Source organism: Melopsittacus undulatus, chromosome 4 (assembly GCF_012275295.1).
Source record: "Melopsittacus undulatus isolate bMelUnd1 chromosome 4, bMelUnd1.mat.Z, whole genome shotgun sequence".
Lineage (NCBI taxonomy): Eukaryota > Metazoa > Chordata > Aves > Psittaciformes > Psittaculidae > Melopsittacus > Melopsittacus undulatus.
The window spans coordinates 22,924,193-22,946,628 of NC_047530.1; the positions used below are offsets into that span (position 1 = coordinate 22,924,193).

The 22,436-nt window shown below is 42.7% G+C and overlaps 1 protein-coding gene across 5 annotated transcripts in view; it reads left to right on the plus strand.

The window, feature by feature from the left end:
- Positions 1–1,280: 1,280 nt before the first annotated feature.
- Positions 1,281–22,436, plus strand: part of CDC42BPB (CDC42 binding protein kinase beta) — a 96,397-nt gene continuing 75,241 nt past the window's right edge. For 4 of the 5 annotated variants that reach the window (XM_031049490.2, XM_031049492.2, XM_031049493.2 and 1 more), the window contains exon 1: positions 1,281–1,718. In XM_031049490.2, the coding sequence (XP_030905350.2) occupies positions 1,541–1,718 (178 nt within the window). In that variant the 5' untranslated portion in view covers positions 1,281–1,540. The remainder of the gene's footprint in view (positions 1,719–22,436) is intronic. The other variant, XM_031049494.2, reaches the window with a different exon arrangement.

Here is a 22,436-nt window from a genome sequence, read left to right on the forward strand (position 1 = left end):
CAATACTTCCTACTACACATTAGTCCATCTAGCTCTGTCCAGTTATGTGCCTGATCCTTTGAAAAGGGCAGGTCCATGTATGCTGCACTGGTTGGATTTGGTCTAGCCAATGGCCCTGAAGGCGATGGTTGAAAACATACAGCTCTTTCATCAACTGACATGTTATGTCTGACGGTGAAGGACCCCTGGCAACCGCAGCTACCATGGTGCAAACCTCTGTCTAGCTTCAGCTCCGGAGGTAGGGGGTTTCCCAGCCCTGACAGAACCAGCATTCAGCTGCCTCTCTTTCCAGTGTGATGAGTTTCAGCACACAGCACTCCAGCTACTTGCCAGGGGAGACAAGTAAGTAAAATGCATCCTTCCCGGTTCAGCTTTGCATCAGGACCTGACTGGCTGCATTCCTAGAGACATAAACTCCTATGTCAAGCTACTCAGGATCTTGCCTTCAGGTGCTGCAGCCTCCAGAGAGAACAGTTCTCAAAGTGGTAATACAAACAAAAAAAGCACCGCAGAAAGTCTGAGCGCCTTACACTCCACTCCTTTCTTCCAGGGAGTGTGGACAGCTGCTGCTAATACACAGGGCTCTATATGCCCAGGCTGGTGCTTTGAAATAAAACCCTAGCACCAGGTAGGTTCTGAAAGATACAGATAGCTAGAACTTCCAGGCGCCATCTCCTGATATGGGGCCCTGTCAACCCTGGGCCCATTGCCAGGGTCTCCACAGGGGCAAGCCCAGCTGCAGAGCAGGGAATCGTGGCTGAAGCAGTGAGAGGGAAGGCCCGGTTCAGCCATGGCTGGAGAAGCCTCCCAAGCTCCACATCGGCGCCCTGAACGGGTAGTACACTGCGAAGGCGTGTGGGGACGCAGGCCTCTGGGGTCACCCCTGTCCTCCGATAGAAGCCATGCCCTGGCACAGCCCGGTGCTGCCCTGGGTGGCTCGGAGCTGGTTGGCCGGCCTCTAGAGCACCGAGATCCCCGCCCTCATACCCGCACCTCTGTTGGGATGGCACAAGGAGACGAAAGTGCGGAAATGAACAGGGCTACCCCTCTCCCCACACCCTCCGTAGCGAATCTGCTGAAGCACAGCCATAAGCAGACAAACCCAACTCTACCCCACCCCGCTACGGCGCGGCGCGCGGCCCAATCTTGCACGGCCCTGCCTACGTCGAAGAACGGAGACGCTGCGTGGTGGGCGTGGCCGAGTGCGGCCGGGGTTGCGCTGTGGGACGCACCGGGCCGCGCTCGCTGGGGTTGTTGCTGCCGGGGGAGGAGGAGTGGGAGTTGGAGCAGCTCTTCCCCGCCGCCGGGGAGAGGCCGGAGCGAGGCGGTGGCCGGGTCCGGCCCATGGACCGTCCGTGTCTGAGGCGGAGCCCGTGGAAGGAGCCGCTCGGCCCCGGCGCGGCCGTGAGGGGCGGGAGGCGGCGCGGGGCGCGGGCGGTGCGGTGCGGCTGAGCGCGGCGCACGGGCCTTTGAGCACCGTTTTCCGCCGGCTTCGCGGCCGCCTGGCCGTGCCGTGCCCTGCGCCCACCGCCGCGGCACCATGTCGGCCAAGGTGCGGCTGAAGCGGCTGGAGCAGCTGGTGCTAGACGGGCCGCAGCGAAACGACAGCGTGCTGAGCGTGGAGACCCTGCTCGACCTCTTGGTCGGCGTCTACGCCGAGTGCAGCCGCGACTCGCCGTTGCGCCGCGACCGATACGTCTCCGACTTCCTCGAGTGGGGTGAGGACGGGGATGGGGAGACGGGGCCCAGATCTTACGGGGCTGTGTGGGATCCCCGGGTGAGGGGCGGTGGCTGCCCCGGGAGTGCGCTTCCCGCCGCTCCCATCGGCGGCCGACCTGGGCGGGGAGTGGGGACGCCGCCCCTGGATGCAGAGCCTCCCTGGGGAACGGTCCCGTCGCCAGCCGAGGCTTGACCCCGGCAGTTCTCCTCTCTGCCCCACTCGGCCCCAGGCGAACTGCTTGGCAGCCGCAGCAGGAACAACAGCGGAGTGTCGTTGGCCTGAAACCCTGCTCGGCTTAACCCGAAGTGTCAGGCTAATCCAGCGCTCCTTGGAGGCTCCCTACCTGCGGTGGGGAGGAGAGGGAGAGCAGCAGGCTCCGGCTTTGAGATACTGCTGTTGGTCCTGATTGTTGGGGGGGGCATGTGTGTGTATGTCTCGAAGAAACAACAGTTACCACTCATCATGCAGTCTTGGGCATGCCCCCGAAGGACAGAGCAATTCTAAGCAGCCTTTATAACAGCTTTGTTTAATGGTTTCCTACTGTTAAGCAGTCTGATAATGAAAAACCTTCAGTAGTCTGGAGCGTGCTGACAAAAGAAAACGCGGATACTTGTAATAATGCTTGGGATAAAAGTTTTCTCTCCAGTGTTGTTTAGTTAGGACTATTGACTGCACGTTTGGAGAGAGTGTTCTTTCCCTGCTACATGCCTAAATGAATTTATGTTAAAATGGCCTTGACGGCTGACTGGTTTATTCGGCTGACTAAGTTATGAATAATCATGTATGACAAAGGTGACTTCTTCATGGAATGAGAATTGGAGGGGAGGGAGGAGAGATCACTGCTCACAAGTATATTGTCCCATTTATCAGCTGTTCCATGCATGTACAATTAATTAGGCTTTTTGAGAGCCCTCTTATAGAAAAAAAAACAAAACAACGTCCCCCCCCCAAAAAAAAAACAGCGACCAAGACAAAGGATTTCCTAAGGGGGAGGGAGGGGCTGATTTACTTCAGTAAATGCAAATGTATGTCTTTAGCATTACAGACCAGAGCACTAACATGTAGGGACAGCTGGTTCTCCTTAATTTCTGTGGGGACCACCACTCTTTGTCATACGCTAACAGACTAAGAGGATTCACTTCCTGGACTCTCCTATTGACGTCAGTAATGCGATTGCCAACTGAATAATTAACCACTTTATCACATCTGCCCCTCAAGGTTGCAGCCTGGGGAACATGATTATTTGTTTTGTGGTGGGAGATTTGTATGTGTTCTGCAAAGTGCAATCTGGTTTTACACTCTTGTTCCTAAGCTGATGGCTTGAGTGAGTGAGCACCTACAAACTGTTAGGACGGTACTTCAAGCCCTGAAGTTGAGGAAAGGATTTAAGGCAGGCCAAAGAATGATATGCTTATTTCTATAGCATTGCTGGTGGTTGTGTCTTACTGACTGATCCCTGCGTTGTCACTTTCTGTGTGATGGACTGATTGTCCAATTGTTTATAAAATTGCTCCTTTTAATTCTGTTGATTGTGTTCACTGAATGTGAAGAGGTTACTGACTTGACTAAAAGTATAGCTTGCAGTAAAAACAGTGTGTAGTTCTTACTGCAGTGTGGGATTACCCTAGTATAACAAAGTGCCTATTCAATAAATAATTGAAATGTATATGAGCTACCATCTGGTACTGCAGAGTAGGGATAAAAGTTTATAATCCAGGCCCTTGATGGTAAGGGGATGGACCTAATCTGGACTGCTATTTATTATTATATTTGTGTTCCATCAACAAGGAATACCTTTTAAAACCAATTATAGTTGGTGTTTTCTGTTCCTCTCTTTCCTTCAAGCTGTTAAAAACAAATAAATGCCAACAACTAGACACCTTTTATCTGTGTCCTAATGCCCTCACAGTATGTTTCCACTGAAAAGGAACTTGTTTCTGCCTCCAGCTAATAAGGAAAATATGCCAAACACGTTAATCTTCCTCATGCTATGATGTGCAGTCTTAATTACAGCCTGATTCTCTGTTAGAAGATATTCTGGATTGATGTGCACAAGGTTTCTGTTTTGTTATGTGTCTGTAGAAGTATGAGAGCATAGTTAAATATTTGGGATATACTTTGAAGATCAGTGTTTCTTTATCAACTGGAGATGGAAGGAATTTCCTTTTGACAAAATGGAGATTTATCACTGACAATGGAAATAAGCTGCATAGGTATTAAGGTTAAATTAAGCTGAGCTGCATAACAAGCATTTCTTTAGTATTTTGGATTTAAAACTGGGTGTGAGGTATCGCACATATAAAATTCCCTTAAAATGATTCAGCATGGCTAATGGACTTGCATTCATAATTGCCAAAATAGATTTCAGGCGTGGCAGTTGAGGCAGAGCTTCTTCCTGGCTGTGGAGTGCGGAGGAGATGCTCAGTTGTGTGGTGTAGCTCTCTGACAGCAGCTGTGATGCTGCTCATATTATGGAGCTGGTGACTGTGGGAGAAGGGAAGTAGGGAGTCCAAAAATTAAGCCTCATATTTATCCTGTGACACACCACCTTCTCCCTATTCAACATCTGTAAAGGCCTTACACCACACCTGCAGAGGCTGATGATCCTCAAAAGCTGGATCTCATTGCTTCTGCCCTATCAATACCGCTGCTGCTTCCTTGCAGTCCTGCCATGGGTTTATTTCTTCAAAATCATCTTCCTATTTGCTAACCATAGAAGAGTGTAGGGTGTGGCCTTTTGCCTTGAGGCGGCTTGTGCCTTCCATTGCTTTAGAAATGTTGTAAGAATCTGCCATTTTAACCTTGGCAATCATAGCTTTCCTATGGTGAATGGAGCTTTCAAACAGACTATATTTTTTCCATGTACTGGAATTATAATACACATACCTTTATGCCAGCTATCATTGGAGAAGAGCTAGCTGAACCACAAGTGAGGAGGTCAAAAGACCTTGTCCTCTAGTTATTTTTATTTATGAATCCTGTTGAATAAGTTTTCACCCAATTGGTTATCACTGTATTGTTTATATAATAGCTTTTGAAATGATGCCCAGTATTCTTACTGGGAATTGAGACCAGGTCTGTTAGTTAGCAGACCCATGTCTACATGTTCAGAGAGGATTTCCCAAATCTGTGCTTAGTGCCTTTTAAACTGTTGCTACATCTGCTGCTCCCAGAGTGAGAAATAATGAGGAGTCCTGTTTATTCTGGTTGTACTTGCTCATTCCTCTCAAAGACCACAGCAAAACTGGGCTGCTAGAACACTTGTGCCTCTGAGGCCAGATTGCTTGACCATCTTTGCTTGTCCTTCCAGTTGTCAGGGGAGCAACCTAGCTGGCGTCTGGGGAAATGCTGGAACTGCACAGTCCCGGGTCCTAGAAAGCCTTTAATACAGTCTGTGGAGGTACCTCCCTTGTTGAAGCTGATGTAGGCCACTAGTGAAGACTACCTAATGTTATCGAGCACAGAGGAGGCTGTGTGGCCTTTGGGCTTATCCAATGCATTATGGTGCACACCAGTGTTGGGTGCTGTGGGGTGGTATTGTCCATGCACTGCAGAAGGACCTCTTAAGAGACACTTCCTGCAGAAAAAGGTATGCTGTTCCTGTTTCCCGTGACAAGGAGAGAAGTATGAAGTGCTGGAGCAGCATGGCTGCAGCTCAGATCCATGCGTTGCTTGTCCTTCAGCTTTCAGGTAGAGGGTGTTCTTCCCTGTGGAGTTCCTTGTCCTGTCATACTGAGGAATTTGATCTTTCATAATGGTGCACTACAATGGCTGCTTCCAGGTCACCTTGCTGGCTGGCATCATGTTCATGCTCATCTGACATCACCTTGTTTTTCGGGAGTTATCTTAGCTGACTGTGACTGGTGCTCACTGCCCTCTGCTTCCAGTCAGCAGGGACTGGTGCAACTGGCTGCTCCATTTTTGAACAGCTGCTTGGCACAGTTTGCAGCCAGTAGGCAAGCATGTTCAGAGAAGAACCTGACAGGAATGGGCCTTATTTGTATTTAAAAAGCTGTTAATGCTCTATAGACTCTCTTTCTTGCTCCAGCCTTTGTTTTCTGTGACCCTGTTTTGTACTTTTGGCATGCTACAGAGAGCAGGGCAGGATGGCACATGTCCCCACATAGTTCATTCAGTGTTGTCTCACTCCTGGACTATGTGCTCTCTGTGAGAACACCTCAAAACCAGTGTCAGTAGTTTAGATTGATCTGAAATAAGGATTTTTTTTACCATTAGGCAGGTGCGTGGTATACTTCTGTGGGCTGTTTCTCCTGATGTGCTATGAGCCATCTGTTTGAATGTTGACTTATCTTCTGCATTCTCAGTTTGTGGAAGGTCTGCTGCCTGACTGGACTGGTGTTATGCTTTTGGATGGTGGCTGTTCGTTTGTTGGCTGGTTTGGGGGGGGTTGTTTTGTTTTTTTGGGGTTTTGGTTTTTTTTTTGTTTTGTTTTATTATGTTTGTGTGTTTGCTTTTATTTCTCCTGAGAGAGGGAATTTAAGGGGGCTGAAGCTGTGGGGGAAAGAAAGAAGATTGCAGGTGATTAGCACAAGGCCGACTGGGCACCTGCTGCCAAGCCCTTGAAGACAGTCTGGCATAACACTCCATAGATGGGAAAAATCATGCATGTAAAGTTCATCAGAAAGGGTTGCTGGTGCAGTAATTCACGCTGTTGGGTTAGAACTGAGGCTTCAGGTTTGCATCTTGCTCTTGGAGGGAGGGGAACTCTGTGAACTTTGCAAGTCTGTTCGCGGATGTACTTTCTCCTTCCAATTCTGCTTAAAGAGGCACCTTAACCTTTCAAATACAAAAAATATCTAGTGAGGGAATGGAGAACCTTACAGGTGGCCTTTCTGCAGAAGAGTGTGTAGCCTGTTCTTTCTGCCTGAAAGCAGTTGTATTTAGAAGTGTAGATGTGGACCTGAGAAAAGGTCTTCCCAGCCTGCATTAGAGCTTCTTTAAAACTAGCTGCAGGGTAGACCTAGTCCTCTGACTGCCACAGGCACTGATGTACTAGAGAAAGTACTAGGTAGGGGTGAGGGCACAATGTGTAGCTGAGTGTGCTGCTGTAGGAGGCAGAAGTTATCCTTAAGTATTTTTGAGATGACCTTAGAATTATCAGACTTGGAAGGCTGGTTATGAGGATCTTTGGCCTTTTTGGGTTGCACCAGGAAAAACTGTCACGTGATAACGTTGTGTATCTTGACTTGAGGGCTTAAATTCCTCTCATCCTTCCATTTAGCACTTTCCTCCTGCCACTCCTGCTTACAGAAATACACATAGAAAGCCAGGAAGAGACGTCAGGCTCTGCTAGCTTGTATAATGTCCTTCTCTCTGCAGGCAAAAGCTGTACAGTGAGTGATAAGCCTGTTTGGCACATGTGTGAAGTGAGTGTGGTTGGATAATGAAGTCAGCTGATGAATTTCAGATTCTGGCCTAAATTTTCCTACTTCCATCCACTCTCTGTCAAAGCCTATTACCATCTCTTATACTAGAGCTTGCAGCCAGGAGGGTGTGGATGTAGGCCCACTGGGGCAGGGTGTCTTGCAGAGGTTCTGAAAAGGCCAGTGGTGGTGGTGGCAGCCCTGGTTTCTTTGTACACAGTGCAATGTGGATGCAGCTGGAACCTTTTCCTGCTTCCTGAAGGCTTTCCGGTGGTCAGAGATGGGGTACTGTAGCTGGGATTGCCTTTGCTTATAAAGTCTTTGATAGTCATCTGGCAGAGTAGTGTGAACATGGCCACTGAATCCCAGTTTCCTGCATTCTCTGTTTTGAGTGAACTGGCTTTGTTCTTCTGAAAAGTATATTAGGGTTAATTCTCGTTGAAGTAGCCCAAACTGCTATGTTAGCTTTGATGGCATTGTAGCTGGGGCATGAGGTTCAAAGCCTGCTGTTGTATGTACGATGGACCCTTTACAGTACATCTCTTCTAATCTGTTATTTTCAGAATGAGGCAATATCTTCTAATGACTTTTTCTGTAAAACTTTATGCTGTGAAACATTAGCACTGAATGTCACAGTCATGTTTTGACAGTGAGAAGGCAAAGTGGTCTGGAGGATGTGAGATTATATTGGCATGTGCTGTTAGAATGACTCATGTCCTGGGTGAAGCTTTTCTTGTGTCCTATAGGAGGAAGTCATTGTCACTTTCCTCCTTTAGATAAAGTTGCTGATGAACAGCAGTAGTGAGGGCTTGAGGAATTATGTGGTATGTTAAAGGCTGTGACTTATTTTTTATTTTGATTTTTATTTGCGCATTAAAACTTAAAAAGAGGTAAATAAGTCATAAATTTGCCTTTGTGTAGGAAAAGTGTGCTGCTAGTAGCTTCTCACTCATGGTACAAGATAAGTTGTAGAACACAGAGGTAAGGTTTCATCAGCATCCATAAATCTAGCATTTTTTGCTGACTCGTTTCACTTTTCATATTGCTTTGTCGTATTTTGCAAAAAAGCTTCCTTAATTTACATCTTTTAAACTAATATTTTTATAGGGGCTGGCACAGTTACACATTACCAGTGGAAATGGCTTGGATATTGGTTTAGTCAGCAGATTTGAAAATCTTCTTCAAACAATGAACTTTTTTATCAAATGAAGCTGAACTAACTTTTTTTTTCCCACATAATTCATATATGTGAGTGAGTCAGTTTCTTCTACACCTACTAGAAACAAATTATTTTAGCTGTGAGTCAGAACCGGAGAGACTTGTCTCATTAGCTTTTTTTAGCAAGCTACTTTTACTTTATGGATATATATTGTTTGATGTTTTCGAAATGTTGATCTGTAGCTGCGATTAGTTGGGAATGTTAAACTACTATAGATTCTTTAAATTTATGAAACTTGTATTTTATCCCTTGCTTGTAATTTGAGGCAGTTTTGTGCAAGCTGGTTTTAGATGGGTATTATGAAAAGGAAAAATTATAGTACTTACCTACACAATCAAAAATTTATCTGAGCCATTAACAGAATATAGATTCATCTTTTTCATTACCTGTGTCTGAAAAGCTGAGTAGGATGGACTACAGGCAAATTTGTTTAGAAAAATAGAAGGGGCTTGTTAAAGCTTTTTACTGTGTTTTTGCCTTTGATAATACTTTGAGTTAAGGTTCATTTTCTAAGTCTTCCATAAGGTACACTTGAGAATTTCAACATATTCTTGATGTAGTTACCAAAGAGCTCGTATTGTGCTTACTGATACATCCCTCTGAAGCTCTAGTATGTTTTTTGTTTTTCTCAAAGAATTAGTTTTAAAAAGCTTTCCTATTCTAGGTCTATGATTTTGAGTAAAATTCTGTGGTTCAGTGTTATCTGTTCATTATAGCTGTGTCCTAATACTAAAGTATTCCACTCTATTTTTCCCATCAGTGTATGCAGATTGCCAGAATGCAGGCTTTCATTTATAAAGATCCTTGTTCACTGTAATGAATGTAGCTTTCTTCAACAGGAAACTACACACTGTTTTCTTAAGCCCTGATTTTGCATAGACCTCAGTAATCATGTCTGTAGATATACTTGGGGTGCATTCAGATTAAGTGTGTGCATCCATCATTGCCAGCTGAGGCCTTAGGCATCCTGAAGTGCCTGAGATCTTAATTTCTGTCATTCATGTCATCAGGGTCTTAACACTGGGAAACCTGTTGTTACTTAACCGTGGCCTAAAGCTTGAAACATGACTCAGGATACCCAGCCTGAGACCGCTATAAAGGTGTCTGAGCTTTGAAAAAAGGTGGGGATGTCTTCACCAAGTATTGAATAATTGAAAATGTGTGGAGTTTATTAATCAGAGGTACATTAATGAAGGCTGAGGTATAGTTCTTAATTTGCTTGAGGATGGTGCCATTGAGGGCTGAGTATATACAGCTGCCTTTCCCAAAAAGGCCAAGAAGAGAAATGATCAGAAACAACAAAATTATATATATGTCCCAGATTCTTTTCACCAATTATGATTGTTTTCCAACATAAAAATAATCATGGATAATTGCTTTGTGCAGTCCTACTTGAAACGTGTTTATGCCGGGTTTAGCAAGATGTGCATGTTCAGGATTTTAGAGAATTCTATAAAAAATTCTGTCTGGGCTTGTAATTCAGAATAAACCTGTATTGTACTCTTCTAATTTTCATTAAAAATGCAGTGAAAATTGAAGTAATATGATAAAATGAGTTTTTAACTCACTTAGATATGTGTAAGTCAGTCTTAAAGGAGTATTACAGTGTTCTGGACATATTGTACTTTTATTGGGAACTGTGTAATTCATAGGATGTAGATTCACTATTTTTTTATGTTGATGGCATAGATTTACCCTAAATACAGCAACCACTATTGAAGTATAGGAGGTTTTAATATATTATAATTTCCCTGCAAGGAATGGTCCCTTAGCCTAACAGCTAAACTATATGCCTTCCCTGGATAAATGAGACTTAAAGAAAAGCTTTGTGTCCAGTTCTCAAAAGGTACATAAAAATAAATCATGGTCTAAATTGGTTTGAATCCTCTAGTACTGGAAAAAAGACCAGAAAATACCCCCTTTTGGTAAAGAATCTGTGCTTTCTAATTGAAGGCATTTAAAACTTTTAAATCTAAAACTCCCTTTTAGAGTTGTGTGAAGTGGGGTGGGAGAAATCTCTGTCCTCAAATTTTGAGGAAGGATGAGGTTTCTGGTCAGTGCATAGTAATATTTCTGGGGCATCTGAAACCTTTTTTCTACTTTTGAGGAACTCCTCTGTCCCTGGTTCCTCTCTTCCAGAAATCCATGTGTACCTTAAGGGGAAAAGGGAGTCATCTCCATTGCCTTGCACACCTTTGGATTTCTGCTCTTGTTTCAGCATGACTTCTGTGATGTTCATTTTGCACATCCTTCCTCAAAACTTGGCTTCTTCTGGAAGCTTTTCTGTGTGCTGCTGCCTTTACTGCTGCCCGTGTGACTTGGATTATCAATTCTGAAAGCTAGAGTCTCCTGAGCGTCTTTTATTTTACTGTAATTAAGGCAGAGGAGAAACAGCAGGAGGGTGACTGCAGGCATGAAGATCCTGTTAAAATTTTGAAATATGTTTCCAAAGGTTTACTTTTCAAGAAGTGTGTTTAGTCTTTAAATTTTTCCTTTTTCTGTTAAGATTAGTTGGGTCGCCATTCCCTCCACCCCCATTTCTGTGTATGATGGCTACCTGGCTATGGTCTTGTCTCTTGTTAGTGCTGAGAGATGGACACCTAGTGTGCATGTCTGCAGGCTTTGTTGTGCAGGCTTGGACTGTAGACCCAAAGAAGTGTATTTTTTTTCTACAGCTACGTATACTTGACTAAGAAGTTTGTATTGAAGATTTTAAATTAAAGGATTGGGATTCCCTTATCTAGTCTGTGATCATTTGCACTGCATCTGAGTGAAATGGGAATATAACATCTCTCCGAATTTTCTTTCCTTTCAGTTTTGATGTTCTTTAGGGCAAGGAGGAGATCTCACTACACACTTGCTATCAGTGGTTCCTTTTAGGATGCAACCCTCTCACGTTAGTCACCTGAAAAAGGAAACTAAACTTTAGTGATTCAGAACCTCACCCTATATGACTTGTTACAGGAGGCTGGGAGAAGAAAATTTCTATGTGTACAAATGGCTTAAAGTGATCTGAAGGTTCTAATGGAACAACTGGTAGCTAGTAACCACTAGATGCTGGGTTATAAACACAGAGTGAAGACTGGAGTCTGTGGTATTTAATCTTTCTGCCTTTTGTGGGTAACGTGGTATTTTTCCTAAACTCACAGCAATTCAGTTTCCAGAGCAGACTTTCTGAGAAGTTGCAGATGAGTTAGCCTGTTGTGTCACAGGGAAGAAGCACAAACATTTTCCTTACAGACCCACTTTAACTAGTTGTAGCAAAATGCTGTAGTCATGTGGCATGGTATTGTGCAGAGGAGTTGAGTTTGACTGTGTTAACTTACTCTGTTATGTAACTGAAGAGTTCAATTATCAGTAAGTTCAGCCTTTGGTTTCCTGGACAGTTAATGTTTAAGTTGGGAATAATGACAATATACAGATGGCTGTTTTGAAACTGTGGTTCTGCTGGCCTGGTACTCCAGATAATGTAATACAGGACAACACACAGCAGGGATACTGAACTGGAGGCTGCATCAGGCCCACCGACTGTCTTTATCTTATCCTTAGAAGTATTTACTGGTTATTAAGGCAGCTAAAGTGTGGTTATCACTCTGTGTATGTTATTGCAGGCCAGCAGGATTTACTAGACTGCTGGGTCTAGTGCTGTGCCAACAGGGCTATTCTGGTCAGGCTTGACCCAGGCAAGCAAGACCCAGTCAGGTCTACATCCATGGTTTCCTGGTTTCAGCTGGCGTGGAGTTAATTTTCTTCCTAGAAATAGTAAGTCCTTGTGCATCCTGAAGTTGCCACTCTCCTGATTTGAATTGTAAAGACAAAAGACCTGACACTGTTGAGAAAGAAGAAAAGTGGGGATTTTTCATTTAAAAAAAAAAAAAGTGATGGTCAAGCATTTACTGCTCTTAGGAAAGGACTTTGCAGTAATTACCCTAAAGGTATGCAGGTATTTAGGTGGCTCAAACCTAGAGCAGAAGTGCCCTGATTTTGACAGAATCAGAGTTACAGGTAGTCTAATTGTAAACTTCCTGTTCTTGTGGATGCTATTACACATTATAAATGTTTCGTTTAATGTTTCAGGTGCTTTTTGAAGGCAGGGATGGCAGAAATTCTATGCTTTACCTTTTGCATACCAGCGTTATATTTCCTCCATCCTATAAAACCTCACAAAGTTCAGCATGACAAGTGTGAAGTTTTGCACTATGGAGCAGTAAAAGTCAGGGAATGACCAACTAGAAAGTATCCTTGCAGAAAAATATTTGGGGATCTTGGTAAACAGTTAAACTCAGTACTGCATTATTGCAGAAATGGAGGCTGCCTGTGTACTATACTGCAAAAGCAAGACTGTAGCCAGCAGGCTGAGGAGAGTGGTTATTCTGTTCTTTACAGCACTTGTGAGCACATTTCTGGAGTATTTTGTCCAGTTCTGGGCTTCCCAGTACAGAAGAAACATTGCAAAACTGAAGAGAGTCCAGCAGAGAGCCACTGACTTGGTTGGAGGCCTGAAGCATGTGGTGTGCAAGAAAAGCCTGGGATACCTGGGTCTGGTGAGCCTGGAGAAGGGGAATCTGGTCATGATTTTCAACTGCCAGTTGTGTGAATAGGGAGAACACAGAGGCAGACTCTTCTCAGATGCAGTGTCAAGGAGAGGCAGTGAACATAGATTGTGACAAGGAGGATTCTGACTCCGTCTAAGGGGGAAAAAATGTTCCTCCTGAGGGTAGTCAGTCACTGGAAGAGGCATCCAGGGAGGTGATGGTCTCTCCATTCTAGGAGATATACTTCAGCTGAACAAGACCTTGAGTAACCTGATTGAACTTTGATGTTATCTCAGCTTGAGTTGGAGGTTGGACTCTGATCTCCAGAGGTCCCTTCCAAACTGAAATTATTTAGTGGTTCAGTATTATCTTCCCCCACTCCATTAGTGAATGTATTTAACATCATGGCTCCTTTAATAGGAACCAGTTGTTCTTCATACTTCTCAGAATGAAAAGAAATATGTGAAACAGAATCTTGCTACTGTAGATAAAGTAGTTGACACAACTTGTGTAAATTACCTTTTTGGGGTTTTTCTTTTTGGTAACTTAGGTGTTTACCGTGATTGGTTGGCATTTTACTGTGATTCTGAGCATAAGTATTGACAAGCTTTTAACATTAAGGCTTGTAAATGATGGAAAACTAAATTTTGTTACGTTATTCTGCCATGTATTTAATAAATGCACCTTCTTCCTTGTTCCTGGAGGAGAATTGCCAGAACAGGTTTCAAGAACTTTGAACCTGTGTTTTATGTCTAGTGCTTTTTCCCAGGTGTGATTTCTGTGTATCTAGTTGTTACCCTTGATAGCACTTGAGGTATTTTAAAGCTTTGTTCTACAGAGCTCTCAGAAGAGCCTGTAATCTCTGCATGACTGTGAGCCTGAATCATCCTTTACAAAAAATACAGATTTAGCTGTTCTGTTGAATACATTCTCATATCACAAAGGGATCTCCATTAGTAGGATTCCTAATACCCTTATATCTGACATTGTAAGGAGTCTGCCTAAGCAGTTGCTAACAACAGGGTGAAACAAATCTTCCTCATAGTCATAAAGATCTAATGTGACATAGTCACTGTTCTTTTGTTTCATCTGTAAAATAAGAGTTTGTATGACTTGCATGATGTTAGGCTTGCAACATGTTTTTAATGCTGATACTCTCTTGATGATAGTGCACTTAAACCAAAATACAGAACAAACTGTTTCAAAATCATATCGATATATGGAAAATAGCATGGCAAGTGCTATCAGTGATGAGGATAACAATGCACAAATAGGGCAAAACTCAAGAACTGAATCTTTTATTAGTGGTTTGTTGTAGTTATGAATAGGGTTTGTATATCTGGGGTTTTGAGTGTGTTGCTTGCATACTCCTGGGGCATACTTCCTGTGAGAATGAAGACCTTGGGCCCACTGCAGGAGAGGATCTGGCTCGAGACCATCTTGAAAACCTGAATGTACAGAAGTCCATGGGACCTGATGATATCCATCCATGGGTCCTGAAGGAGCTAGCAAAGGAAGTTGCTAAGCCACTGTCCATCATACTGGAAAAATCATGGCAGTCAGGTGAAGTTCCCAATGACTGGAAAAAGGGAAATATAACCCCCATTTTCAAGAAGGGGGAAATGGATGACCCAAGGAATTACAGAGCAGTCAGTCTCACCTCTGTGACTGGCAAAATCTTGGAACAGATTCTATTGGAAGCCATGCTAAAGGCACATGAAAAACAACAAGGTGGTTGGTGACAGCCAGTATGGCTTCACTAAGGGGAAATCCTGCCTGACCAATGTGATGGCCTTCTATGACGGGGCTATGGAAATGATGGACAGGAGTGGAGCAGTTGATGCCATCTACCTGGACTTGTGCAAAGCATTTGACACTGTCCCACACGACATCCTTATCTCTAAATTGGAGAGACATCAATTTGATAGGTGGACCACTCGGTGGATAAAAAACTGTCTGGATGGCTGCACACAAAGAGTTGTGGTCAATGGCTCAATGTCCAGCTGGAGACCAGTAACGAGTGGTGTCCCTCAGGGATCAGTGTTGGGACCGGTCTTGTTCAACATCTTTGTGGGTGACATGGACAGTGGAATTGAGTGCACCCTCAGCAAGTTTGCCGATGACACCAAGCTGTGTGGTTTGGTTGGTACGCTGGAGGGAAGGAATGCCATCCAGAGGGACCTTGACACACTTGTGAGGTGGGCTGATAATATCCTCACGAAGTTTAACCATGCCAGGTGCAAGGTCCTACACCTGGCCTGGAGCAATCCCAGGCACAGCTCCAGGTTGGGCAGAGAAGAGATTCAGAGCAGCCCTGCGGAGAAAGACTTAGGGGTGTTGGTCAATGAGAAAATGAACATTTCAGTGTGCTTCAGTGTGCACTCGCAGCACAGAAAGCCAACCGTATCCTGGGCTGCATCAAAAGGAGCGTGACCAGCAGGTCAAAGGAGGTGATCCTGCCCCTCTGCTCTGCTCTCGTAAGACCTCCCTTGGAGTATTGTGTGCAGTTCTGGTGTCTTCAACATAAAAAGGGCATGGAACTGTTGGAACAAGTCCAGAGGAGGGCCATGAGGATGATCAGGGGACTGGAGCACCTCCCATATGAAGACAGGCTGAGAAATTTGTGGCTGTTTAGCTTGAAGAAGAGAAGGCTGAGTGGAGACCTCATAGCAGCCTTCCAGTATCTGAAGGGGGCTTATAGAGATGCTAGGGAAGGACTCTTCATTAGTGATTGTAGTGACAGGACAAGGGGTAATGGGCTCAAACTTAAACAGGGGAAGTTTAGATTGGATATAAGGAAGAAGTTCTTTACTGTAAGGGTGATGAGGCACTGGACTGGGTTGCCCAGGGAAGTTGTGAATGCTCCATCTCTGGCAGTGTTCAAGGCCAGGTTGGACAGAGCCTTGGGTAATACGGTTTAGTGTGAGGTGTCCCTGCCCATGGCAGGGGGGTTGGAACTAGATGATCTTAAGGTCCTTTCCACCCCTAACTGTTCTATGATTCTATAACAAGATTTTTTCAAAATTCTCGTGATTCTAAATGCCTGGAAGTCTGATAGACATCCTTTCCAGAGAATGTGTGCCATCAGCTAAGTCGTGAAGACTTTCATTGACTCTACTATATAAAATAATGGTTCATTACTCATCTGGGGCAAGGCCTGTGTATGTGAGCAATTTATAAAATGTCTTAGTTTTTCAGAAGAAACTTTGTTCAAAATGTTGTATAGTTGTTGTGGATGCTGTGGTTGTGAGCCCTCAGCTATGTTTATGATTGATGTGTGGGAGTTTTTCAGAGCTGCAGTATATTTCTTCCCTCTTGGGAGGTACCTGCACACTGTGCAGATACCTTGTGGGGAAAAAACAGGTAGTGAAGTAATGGCAATAACTTCTTTCTTTGAGTCTTGCTGTATAAAACTACAGAGAAATGTCATCCTCCTCCTCTCATAATACAAGAAATAGCTTCCTCTCCTTAATTTCCTCTTTCATTTTATTGCTCAGAGGTTTTTTTGCTGCTTATTTCCTATATATATTTAGAAAAGGCACTTTGCAGTGTTGTTAAAACAGCAGTGCACACAGTGTTGTTGTTAGAACAGCAGTGCATACTTGTGCAGTCATTGCTGCAGTGATCTTTTTGCATCAGTGGCTGTAGTATGTCATCATTGGTAATGCATATTGGTAATAATGGCTCTGTCTTCAAGTGTATACTTGATAGCTACAGAATGAATAATACAGACACTTTACTGGAAAATGTGCTGTAGTAATTTACCTTCAGAGCGCTGTGGGTAGCTCTGAAATCAGTGACAGCTGGTGAAAGATTATGGATTATCTTTCTGCAAGAGAAGCATGGGCAAGACCTACTTCTTTACTTCAGTCTCCTTGCCCTCATCTCTCCCTGCCCCATCATGTCCCATGTAACACTTAAACCTGCGCTCTCCGTTTTCTGAGGGTATTAGGTGGAGACTGTTAGTTATCACTTTTGTGTCTTAAAAAAAAAAAATTGGCAAGAAAATAAATTTAGCTGTGCATAACAATTCGTGGAAGAGGAAATCAACACTGTCAACTTGTAATCTTCTAACATTTGTCCAGAAATAGATTGTTGAGGAGACATAGTATTTGAATTAAAATTTGCAGCATTGGAATAAAAAATAAACAGGTACATGGATTTGAAAGGGCTGTGGTAAGCAAAAACATTGCTTCAAGTCCTAAATATTGATCAATATACTACAAATGGTGGTCAGGCCAGATGTCTTTACTTGGTACTTCCAGAAGTGGTAACCTAAACTTTAAGTTGAGTTTATGTATTAGAACGTCTGTTAAAAAAGATTTTGAAGGAGAGAGATGGATATAATTTACTTAAAGTTTTTCTTATGTGATAACTCAAAGACTAGACTTTGGAGGTTTTGATGTGTTAAATTATGTTCACGTAACAAAAATAAGACTCCAGATTGATTTCTTGGTTCTTTGAAAATGCATTTTTTATAGAATGATTCTTCAGAAAAGTGAAACTTCTTCAATTTTCATTTATAATGCAGTTGTAAATACTCCTGGCTTCTTCCTTTAAAATACAGCTGAACAGTCAGGGGCAAACTTTGCCAACAACTGCACAAACTACTCAGCTCTTGTGCCTAATTATTTAAGAAATTTTACATTTTTGTTCCTGTGTAAGAATTAGTTATTTTTGCTGCTTTAAAGGCCATGAAGATATCAAGAGATTAAAACCTTTTTGGTAATATTTATGTCCTTGCTGGATTCACAGTGGCAACCTCAAGATGGAATGATACATTACTAAACCAGCAGATCTTAGCGCCTTTTTTCATGTAGGTTAGAGAAGAAGATGATGTAAAGTGGCATAAATATTGAGAATCTTGAGATGAAAAGTAAAGGAGGGAAAAAAAACCCCAATATATCTCTTCCAAACTTTTCTTCAGAAAATTCCGAAGAAGTGTATGGAACAGAAGGATTATATAACCTCAGCTCCACAATACTTGCATCAAAAATGAAACTATCATGTCTGAATTAACAGTACCAATGATGAAAAGTTTGACAGTCTTTAAAGGATTGTGGTTTGGGACTGAATGTTTTTATTTTTTTAAGTGAGTCAGTGCCAGTGGAAAATATTACTTAAGAGCTAAACCAGTCACTGAATGGGCAAAGTAGCCAAGGTTTACTTAGATGACACTGGAGATAAATTAGTAAAGAAAAATATTAAATTCTGTGTGGAAAAAAACGAGGGAATAGGATATAGCTAAAATTATGTGCAAGAAAGTAGAAAGGCATCTGTTTGGCTTTTCTTGGTGTATATAGTTGTCTCAATGTCTATACTAGTTTACAGTTACATTACAACAGCTTAAAATATCTTGAAGATTGGCAGAACTTGCCTTGTCCTTCTGCTTGTGATCTCCTCAGAGGCCATGTACTATTTCAGAAGATTTCTGTAAGGAAGTGAATTCATCTTTCCTGGTTCCTGCTCTGGAAATGGAAAAGTGTAAAGGCACATCTAGGTAGGGTTTTTTCAACTGCATCTGTACTGGCATTAAGGTGTTCACCCTGCTGTTCCATTGGAACATCCAAATGTTTGGTTGTTATTTTCGAGTACGAGTAAAGAAAAAGATTGGAAGCCAGGAGAATAGAGCCTGAGATATAGATGATTTGAGATTGCTAGCCTGCTACAAGCTTGTTCTGAATGTCCTGGTACTTGATTTTGTGTTTTCAGATAAACATGCCTATCTAGGTGGGCTGCAGATGAGGAAGGAAAAGGAATTCTCTACTTAAATGCATGGAAATAAAAGTATTATGGATGTAGAGTTATTTAATAAAGATGGCATGTGGATAATCTTACTCATAAATTCAAGCAAGGAGGAGTGTAAGAAACTGAGCAGTTGTCTTTAAAGCAACAAGCTTAAAAGCAGAATGTTCTATCAGGTACTGCATCTGATATAAAAACATGTTGGGATGAGCTTCACTTTAAGTATCTACCTTGAAAAGCTGAGGAGTGAGACATAAAGGTACAATATGTGGTATTTACAACTGTGACTAATACTTTTCATATGTTAATGGAAGCAATTTTTGGTATTTGCTAAGTATAATGAACATACTTTTGTTTCCTACTGGCTTTAAGCATATGCAAGAAAGAGGAAGAAGCTAGAGTCCAGGGAGCTTGGAATACTGCTAATCATGCTGGGGTGTGCATTAATGGAAGGCATGTGAGGATATAAGCTTCCAGGAGCCTGCAAGAGGTTTGGGAATGCCTAGAATTGTGTGTCCTTTAAACAGTGTGTCATGTGGCCTGGCAGTCTGTTGAGAGCTTGTTGTCTAAAACTATGATACAGAAGCTGGATTTAAGGAATTCTGAAAGATATAATTGCAAAGATGTTAGGAAATGATGGGCTAAAAATACTAAACAAAAGCAAAATTGTGTTCTTTGATACATAAAAAATTGAGATAAGGGGAAAGAGCTTTTTCAGTGTAGTGTACATTAATTAGCAAAAAGCTGAATAAGAAAGGTTGAGAGGAAGAACGGAGGACTCCATCCCATCTGTACTAGAGAAAGCTGAATTTATAATGCTTGGAGACCTGGAAATGTCTCTAGGAAAAGGCACAGTATTCTGTTTTTAGATTCTTGTTCCGTATGCTTTGCATATGCATGCGATGCTGAAGCTCTTCAGTAGTGCTCTAAATCATTGGATTTTACAAATTTGCTCTTAACTGTTCCAGGATTTGACTGCCCTAAGGACAACTGTTTGATTTAAAGGACAGTTTAAAATTGGAACTTGTATAAACTGTCATTTGTCTAATCATAGAATCACAGAATAGTGAGAATTGGAAAGGGCCTTAAGATCATCTAGTTCCAAACCCCCTGCCATGGGCAGGGACACCTCACACTAAACCATGTCACCCAAGGGTCTGTCCAACCTGGACTTAATATTCCAAATTAACATTTATCCAAAAATGTTTTCTTTCAGTATTATTTTGTGTCTTTTTAAACAAAAAAGCAACAGCCAACCAAGCAAACAACCAACCAAAGCCCTGCTTCCAAGCAAGCCTTAGATGGATTTGTATTCTTAATAGCAGGTGTTAGAATCTTGGTCAGTTTGAAACTGCATAATAATTAGTTGATGCTGTTTAGCAAAACAGTAACTTAAATGGTAGTATTCTAAACCAGAATTCTGTAGGTGTCTTGGTTTATTTCTTAGTAATTACAGTTTTGGGCTTTTTTTTGAGCCATGAGCACTCTAAAAAAAATCTGTTCTGCTAATGATCCATGTACCATGCAGTTTGACTCCATTTCTGGAAGTTTACATCTAAAGCCAGGTTAGAGGAACTCATCATAGATTTCTAGTAGATTTGTTCTCTCCTCTTCCCCCTGCAAAATCTGTACTCTCCTTTTTCAATGTAAATTTTAACTGTAATATAAGGAATGTCTGGGGATAGATACAGACAAATTTTGAAATGTGCTGAGTCAGTAAGACATTATGGAAAAGTTGCATAAGTGAATTGAGAAGAACATTGCTTTACCTGGGCAAAATTTTTGTCACACTTAGGAGGCTGAGAGATGTATTTCTGTTGCTGTTCTACTCTCTTTACATCCTTTCTGAGCAAATAAGTGTCAGTAAGCACCCTGCCTTCTGGAGATGCGCTTGTCTTCTGAGTACCCCAAGTCCCAGGGATTTTTCTATTAGAGATGACTAACCATGCTCCTAATGCCTTACTTGCCCTGTATTATGTTAATAGTGACTTAACACTTTGAGTCTGTGAAAACAGTGCTGCTGTAAAGGTCTTCCTCTTTGTTGCTCTTAGCCAGGGGCATTGGAAGGAGCAGAGCAAGGCAGAATGGCTGCGGATCCAGAGTTCCTGGTGTAGAAAGGGAGCGAAGAGGTCAGAGTATTTATAATAGTAAAAAAGCTACTCTGAGCTTTCCACTATAATGTGTAACAAATCTTATCACAGGACTTGCTAGTATTCTCTGCAGATTTAGAATCATAGAATCATAGAATAGTTAGGGTTGGAAAGGACCTTAAGATCCTCAAGTTCCAACCCCCCTGCCATTGGCAGGGACACCTCACACTAAACCATATCACCCAAGGCTTCATCCAACCTGGCCTTGAACACTGCCAGGGATGGAGCATTCACAGCCTCCCTGGGCAACCCATTCCAGTGCCTCACCACCCTAACAGTAAAGAATTTCTTCCTTATATCCAATCTAAACTTCCCCTGTTTAAGTTTTAACCTGTTACCCCTTGTCCTATCACTACAGTCCCTAATGAAGAGTCCCTCACCAGCATCCCCATAGGCCCCCTTCAGATACTGAAAGGCTGCTCTGAGGTCTCCACTCAGCCTTCTCTTCTCCAGGCTGAACAGTCCCAACTTTCTCAGCCTATCTTCATATGGGAAGTGCTCCAGTCCCCTGATCATCCTCGTGGCCCTCCTCTGGACTTGTTCCAACAGTTCCATGCCCTTTTTATGTTGAGGACACCAGAACTGCACACAAAGACAGTGGCCCTCTTCTTTGTTTGAGTAAGTTGAGCTGCTCTAAATATTCTCATGCCTGGTTACAGGAATTACTTGTCACATGTCTTCATGGCCTTTTCCCATGGCAAAACTCTGACTTCTAATTCACCTTTTAATTAGATTTGGAGCTCCAGGGAAGTTCTGAAATAGGGTGAGTAATGTCTGAGAAAATGTCCTGCTGCCCACTGCCATTTAAAAAGAAGTGGAGTGAAGAGAAAGATGTGCCACACCTGTACTTAAACTAGCTGTTGCTATCTGCACTCCTGAAATTGAAAAACAGCCTACGGTATTTACTACATTCTGTAGCACTGTAAGGTGATGTAATGCTCATCCCCTTAGTTTTATATTTCCTGGTTCATGGTGTTGATCTGGCTGAGAACTGAAGCATCACAAAAAGTATAATTGTCATTTCACTCCGCTCCCTTACATAACTTTCTGTGCAGCTGCCTGTGTGTTAGCACCAAGACAAGCCACCTCTGCAGCAACTGGACTGCTGTGACGACCATTGCATGGGCACTTCATCTCTCCTTGTCTGTGCTACTTAAGGTGATGGCCTCTGAAAAAGAGCTGCTCTCCATTACCCTTCTTGCTTGCACTGGTGTCAAAGCTTCTCCTGACCCTTCAGAGACAATGATTCAGGTTGCTGAACTAAAGGATGATAGTTCTATTATGTATCTTTGTAGGTTGGGTTTCTGCTGGTTTAGAATTGGAGATTCCAGCTGGGCACAAGAGGAAAATTTTTCACCACGAGAACAATGTGCTACTAAAATAATCTCCCCAGGGGAGTGGTGGACTCTCCAATGTTGGACACTTTTAAGATTTGGCTGGGACATCTAGTATAGATCATGCTTTGCCTGGAAAGGTTGGACATTGAGTTCTCTTCTGACCTGGGATTCTCTAAACAGTGATTCTGCATTTGTGTAGGATGCTTTGTCAAGAAGAACTTTTAATAGAAGCCTAACTTTTAAAATAAAGAAGGTGGCATCATAGAACCAATGTAAAGTATGAATTGTTATGTTGCATAATGCGTGTATTAAGGTTTTAGTAACTTGAGAGAACATCTTGTGTACA